The following is a 7,249-nucleotide window of genomic DNA, read 5'->3' as shown; positions in this document are numbered from 1 at the left end:
AATGAGGGTGCACTCACTTTTGTGAGATAATGTGTATATATATACATACATACATACATACATACATACATATATTCATAAAGAAACGCTGGATAGAAATGGCAAGATGTGCATAAATTCTAAAAATGCGCATAAACTTATGCGCTCGTTTGAGTCGGATACATTTTTAATCCAATAAGAAAACATGCACATAAACAACGATGACAACGCATTTACCGAATACATTTCCTAGATGCACTTTCACTTATGTGCAAAATATCGCATAAAAAAATCTTGCTTTTCTTGAAATTCTTTGGAAGCATATAGCTAGTGACAGGTTGTCCCACACTAGCACTGTACACGTCATCAGAGAAGAGATGTCGCTGCAAGAGGGAGGGGAAATTTTGATGAAAGATTATGAATCAGTTCATTCTAAATGGTTCTCTTCCATATATGTAGGCCTAAGCATTGGTGAGTCAGATTCATTCAAGTATGTAGCTCATATTGGTAAGAATCATTCCAAATGCTCTGTCAGTCTTACATGTAGCACTGAAACGTCTGATTCATTCATAATAAATCAGCTCTGATAATACAGTGAGGAAAATAAGTATTTGAACACCCTGCTATTTTGCAAGTTCTCCCACTTAGAAATCATGGAGGGGTCTGAAATTGTCATCGTAGGTGCATGTCGACTGTGAGAGACAATCTAAAAAAAAAAAATCCAGAAATCACAATATATGATTTTTTAACTATTTATTTGTATGATACAGCTGCAAATAAGTATTTGAACACCTGTCTATCAGCTAGAATTCTGACCCTCAATGACCATTTGGATGATCCAGAGGAGTCATGGGAGAAAGTCATGTGGTCAGATGAGACCAAAATAGAACTTTTTGGTCATAATTCCACTAAACGTGTTTGGAGGAAGAAGAATGATGAGTACCATCCCAAGAACACCATCCCTACTGTGAAGCATGGGGGTGGTAGCATCATGCTTTGGGGGTGTTTTTCTGCACACGGGACAGGGCGACTGCACTGTATTAAGGAGAGGATGACCGGGGCCATGTATTGCGAGATTTTGGGGAACAACCTCCTTCCCTCAGTTAGAGCACTGAAGATGGGTCGAGGCTGGGTCATCCAACATGACAATGACCCGAAGCACACAGCCAGGATAACCAAGGAGTGGCTCTGTAAGAAGCATATCAAGGTTCTGGCGTGGCCTAGCCAGTCTCCAGACCTAAACCCAATAGAGAATCTTTGGAGGGAGCTCAAACTCCGTGTTTCTCAGCGACAGCCCAGAAACCTGACTGATCTAGAGAAGATCTGTGTGGAGGAGTGGGCCAAAATCCCTCCTGCAGTGTGTGCAAACCTGGTGAAAAACTACAGGAAACGTTTGACCTCTGTAATTGCAAACAAAGGCTACTGTACCAAATATTAACATTGATTTTCTCAGGTGTTCAAATACTTATTTGCAGCTGTATCATACAAATAAATAGTTAAAAAATCATACATTGTGATTTCTGGAATTTTTTTTTTAGATTATGTCTCTCACAGTGGACATGCACCTACGATGACAATTTCAGACCCCTCCATGATTTCTAAGTGGGAGAACTTGCAAAATAGCAGGGTGTTCAAATACTTATTTTCCTCACTGTATATATACACACACAAATATAAAATGTGGTAGCTTGTAGTATAGCTACATTTTCAAAACTTTAGAACTTAAGCATGTTGAAATACTTTAAAATATGCTTGTAGCTTGGAAACCAACATTAGCTTCTCTAATAATACTGGTCAAGGTGAACATAAATACAATCTTTCAGTGTCCCGTGACATTAGATACCATTCGTTGGTTTCGTTGCGTGCGAATGTAGTCAATGTGTCTCTTAATCAGGAGATCTCTGCTGTAACCTTATTAAATTTAGCTGGGTTCCACTCTGCTGTTCTCTCATAACTCATCACCTCAGTATCTTCAGGCTCAAGCAGGGCTTTCTGACTCCAGCTTTTCAGTGCGTGGTTGTGTGGAGATAAGGGGTCTTTATTGGTAGACCCTGCTAATCTGACTTGGCAGGGGGGATTGAGGGCAGGCTGTCCGGATTGTGACGCCTCCATCAAGCATGACTTTTCTGCGGATGGCCCCAGCTGGTCTGGATACGTCTTTAATGAGTGATGAAAGAGGCAGACGTAGTCGGGCAGGTTGTGGGGGTCTCCCTCCTCTAATCCACTGTGTCTGTCTCCAGCCCTTGTTTAGGTGCATGCCCTCCAGCAAATCCAGAGATATGATTCATTTTTACATGAGAATAGCATTGTCATTGGGTTTTCATCTTGCATTGGGTGTAATGATGTTGAAGTGGTTTACATCATAAGGTGAACACTCCCAACAAATCTTATTCTTAAGTAGGCTACCTTTAGTTATCTTGATTTAACCATTCTTAAAACATGAAAAATGGCCTTACCTGAGAAGATATTAAGAGATGTGTACTTAAATGTGTCATCCACTGATTTTTTTCACTTTCTAAATGTAATAGAAAAAAGAGGTATAAATAAAATACAATTAATAAAATATTTTTAAAAAAATAAACAAAACCAAATGTACTTGGATTTAATACACATTCTGAGAAAACAACTATGAAGCAGGGTTGTTATAGTTAAACTAAAACCTTAAAAAAATGGTTACTTGAAATAAAATAAACGCTAACTGAAATAAAATATTCTAAAGATCCTTAAATGCTTTAACTTGATACACTTAAATAAAAATTATATAAAATGTATGTATGTATAGTATTTCAATAATACTAAAAATATCATTGGTATGAAGAGAATTATACTGACACTATAAAATATTAAATTCTGACATTTTGGCACAACATGATGTGTAAATAATAACGCAGTTGTAATTTTTGAGATACCTATTTCTTTGAGAGTATATATTTAAAAGTTATCTTGCTTTAAGGATGTTTATATATGTATATACTGTATATATTCCATGATAATAAAATAATAATAAACAAATGGTGTTTCAGTATCCTTTTTTTATTTGTGTAAAAAATGCATCACAATACAAACACAACAATCATTTCATTGTTATTTACAGTCATGGCCAAAACAAGAATATTAGCCTATTGCATTTATTTCTAATGTTTGCTGTCCACTTGCAACTCAATCCAAGTACCGTATTTAAGATTGAGACTGTGAACAAACTTTAGGTCTTCCTGTGGCGCCGATGAGGTCCTGTACAAGCCAATACGAACTTAAAATCTCTCTCCTCTGAACATCAAGGGAAAGACCTCAAATATATCCTCAAAGAAGAGCATAACATAAAACTTGCTGTAAAGTGTAAAGCCAGGCTGTTGGACACATCAGTTTGGGCCTGTGGGACATTTGGGTTAATCTAATGCAGATCTAACTGTACTGAACATCAAAGGCACTGAATCGTAAATGAGAAAACCCAGCGACTTTGAGGAAAGAGAGATGGACTGCATTTCAAAAGTCTGAGGAAAATCACCTGATTACAAATGCATTGCTTTGAAGCTGGACTGATCACGGCACATGTATGTTAATGTTATTGTCCCGAATAGATTGTGCGCCGCCTCCCCCTGGTGGATGGATCATGTCACTCTTGTTCAAATGATAAAGCATCAAACCTCATCCAGTCCTTTATTTTGCTTTCTAATGTTTCCTACGACGTACTGCAGTTGGCCCACAGTCTCCATCATGTGTCGGACGCTGTCTTGGACACTTCCCATTCCCTCTCGCCTCCACGAAAGACGCAGTTCCTCGATCCATCTCAGCACTTCATCCATCTGTTTCTGCGTTTCATTCTGCTCCTCGAGCTCAGCGAGAAGCGCTTGCTTGGCGCACACCTCGGCTTCATAATCCTGCAGCAGTTTTGCGACGGAGTCCTGCAGTTTAGTGAGCTCTTCTTTGCCTTCTGGGTGCTTCTGGTGCAGCTGGTCATCGGGCAGAAGGACGTTTCGAGGAACGGAGAGGACGCGGTCCATCAGCATCCCCTTCATGCGCTGAAACATGACTTCGAAGCGCTCCTGTAAAAACTGTCGCAGTTTTTGGGTGCCCTCTCGAGCTGTCAGTCGGAGCTCTGCCGGCGGGTCATGGCCTGGACACAATCTTTTCACAAACACAGACTCAACTGCGACCAATATGTGATTAAGAGAGTCTCGAAAGGCATCACGAACTCGTAGTGTGCAGGTCTCCGGGGTGAAGCCGAAGAACTGTGCTTCATACAGCTGGAGGGATTCTGATCCCACTGAAACTACAGTGATAAGAGAGACTAGTTACTGAAGGCCACGAATATGTACATTTTTATATATATATACAGTACCGGTCAAAAGTTTGGAAGCATTATTATTTTTAATGTTTTTGAAAGAAGTCGCTTATGCTCATCAAGGCTGCACAACTGTGATTGTGAAATATTATTACAATTTAATATACTGGTTTTCTATTTTAATATACTTTATAATTTATTTCTGTGATGCAAAGCTGAATTTTCATCAGCATCCATTACTCCAGTCTTAGTGTCACATGATCCTTCAGAAATCATTCAATACTCAGTTGCTATCAATGTTGGAAACAGTTGTGCTGCTTAATATTTTTTTTTTAACCTATGATACTTTTTTCAGGATTCTTTGAAGAATAATATGTTAAAAAATGAACAGCATTTATTTAAAATAGGAACCTTTTGTAACATTATACACTACCGTTCAAACGTTTGGCGTCATTAATACTTTTATTATCTTTGCATTAAAGAAATGAATTATGTTTAAAGTATATTAAAATGAAAGCCATTATTTTAAATTGTAACAATATTTCACAATATACTGTTTTTTCCTGTATTTTTGATTCAATAAAGCAGCCTTGGTGAACATAAGAGACTTTCTTTCAAAAACATTATACATATTAATGTTTCCAAATTTTTGACCGGTACTGTGTACACACACACACACACACACACACACACAGACACAGACACAGACACAGACACAGACACAGACACAGACACAGACACAGACACAGACACACACACACACACACACACACACACACACACACACACACACACACACACACACACACACACACACACACACACACAAATATATATATATACAAAAGATTGCCTGTTAGCATTGTCGTAGTTTCAAAGGGCTAAATTACTGCTGTTTCTCAAAATATTAAAGAACTAGCCGTATGAAACTATGACAATAACATGTATCTACATGTAAAATGTATTAAATATTTTCTAACATTCTAGAGTTAGAGATAAAATAACATAAATAAGCTTTTCCGTTTTACCTCCGCTCTCTGCCATCTCTACAGCCCGCGCTCAGTTCAACCTTCTTCATGCGGCAGCGGCAGCGTCGCTCAGTGAAAGTGCAGTATCGCCCCCTGCTGATTGGGAGCACGATGGTGCGAACATACTGTAGACACGTAGAAGATTTTTCGCTTTAAACTGTGCATAGTTAATCGACTTCGATAAACAACCAGGTGAATCACAACATTACGAACTTTGATTTGAAGCGAAAAGTATTTGAAAATCGGACAAAAAGACAAATAGTATACAAGACTGTATGTCTTAGTTAATGGCTTTAATGAGGGAAAGAACCGCAATCCAATCAATCATTGTAAATGATAGAATGAATTAAAAACGAAGGATAAATAAACACATATTGAGTTAAAAGATAGGCTATTTATTTGTAGAAACAGTATAGGCTATATTTTAGGTTTACTGCAAAATATGCATATACAACTTGATGCAGTGAGATCCAGTCAGACGAAGACTGGATACATATTTAGCCTAATAATAATCAGCTTTTATTATAACAAAGTAACAATAAGAAAGTCTTTAACTAAATATCTAAAATAGTGTTACCAGGAGAGTAAAGGAAGAGAGAAATGAGCTAGATGCAAGAGCAGAGCAATAAATGAGCTTTGCCTTTGCCAATAGTTATATATCATATCAGGAACAGTATGTTAATCATGCCAAAAAAAAAAAAAACATTTTCTAAGAATCAGCTCTGGCCTATCTGTAAGCTAAACTAAACATTGCGCTTTTAATACTATAGAAGCAGACCAATCCAAATAAGCCTTGTCAACATGTCTTGACTTTATGCTATACTCTCTTTACCTTACTTAAAGCCACAAACTCATGTGAAATTTGATATTAGACCAGATAACAGACTTTTAGAGAAGTGACACCATGTACTTTACTGAGCAGACGTGAACCAAATGTCTGGTTTGAATAGGCCTATGAAAATGAGTAGGTTACATGATACCAAAAGATATAATAGACCAAAAAAAAAAAAAAAAAAAAACATTCATAAATGAATGAATTAAAAAATATATGTTTGAAAAGATTAATTATAGAAATAACCATAAAAGAATAATCATAATAATAAGCATAACACTTTATTTTTCTTATAGCCTACACCACAAATCTTATAATCTTAGATCAAAAGTCAATCATCCATCTATTAGGCGTATATCTTTTTCAGCAGCAGAGATGTCTTAACAGCGATGGTTCTTTGTCAATATTGAAGTGTCAAAACAGTAGAAAACAGTCTACCATTTGGTACAACTGACATGAATTTTGCTGTGTGTATATGATATTTCCCAAATAAAATAAGAATTTTAATTGTATTGTCCATCTCCAATATCAGTATCACATTTCACAAACAAAAGCATTGTATCAGTTATTGTAACAAACTTGTAAAAAAAAAAAAAACTCAAAAATAACTAATGAAACTTGGGACCAACATAAATTTGTATAGGCCTAAGTGCAACTGACAATAAATGTAAGATATTTCCTGACTTATCTGTACAGAAATAACATGGCCGAAAACCTTTCTTTAAATTTACTAATAAAGTAATTACAGGGATAATATAAATTAATTATAAAGTGAGTTTCTTTGACTTTATTTGAAACTATATAGTCTATAATAATATCTGACCACGTTTCTGAAAAAAAGAGAAGAATGTTTCACTTCATGACAGCATTATGGGAAAAATACTTTTTTCTTTTATTAGGAGCGTTCTATAGGTTTTTACATATTTTTATTTCACAACGAACGGATTTTAAATATTCTTTTTGAGATACGCTACAATTATCCCAAGAATTTCATCAAATTCACTGTAGTTATATAGATCACGTGATTGACTTAATGTCTGTAACAAACTTAAAACCTTTGTTAAACAAGTCAATCTTAAAAATATAGTCTTGTTTGTGAATAATATTTGTAGAGTTTCCATATAACGC

At 36.2% G+C, this 7,249-nt stretch overlaps 1 protein-coding gene across 1 annotated transcript; it reads right to left on the bottom strand.

The window, feature by feature from the left end:
- Window positions 1-2,992: 2,992 nt before the first annotated feature.
- Window positions 2,993-5,373, bottom strand: mis12 (MIS12 kinetochore complex component). The gene is made up of 2 exons (XM_079872229.1): window positions 5,290-5,373; window positions 2,993-4,249 (listed from the first exon to the last, which is right to left on the bottom strand). Exons 1-2 carry the CDS (start codon window positions 5,303-5,305, stop codon window positions 3,618-3,620), a joined length of 648 nt encoding a protein of 215 aa, XP_079728355.1. The 5' UTR covers window positions 5,306-5,373; the 3' UTR covers window positions 2,993-3,617.
- Between the last annotated feature and the right edge of the window lie 1,876 nt (window positions 5,374-7,249).

The sequence above is a fragment of the Squalius cephalus genome (genome assembly GCF_949319135.1).
Source record: "Squalius cephalus genome assembly, chromosome: 5".
In the NCBI taxonomy this organism is placed as follows: Eukaryota; Metazoa; Chordata; class Actinopteri; order Cypriniformes; family Leuciscidae; genus Squalius; species Squalius cephalus.
This window is presented reverse-complemented; position numbering and strand designations above follow the sequence as displayed.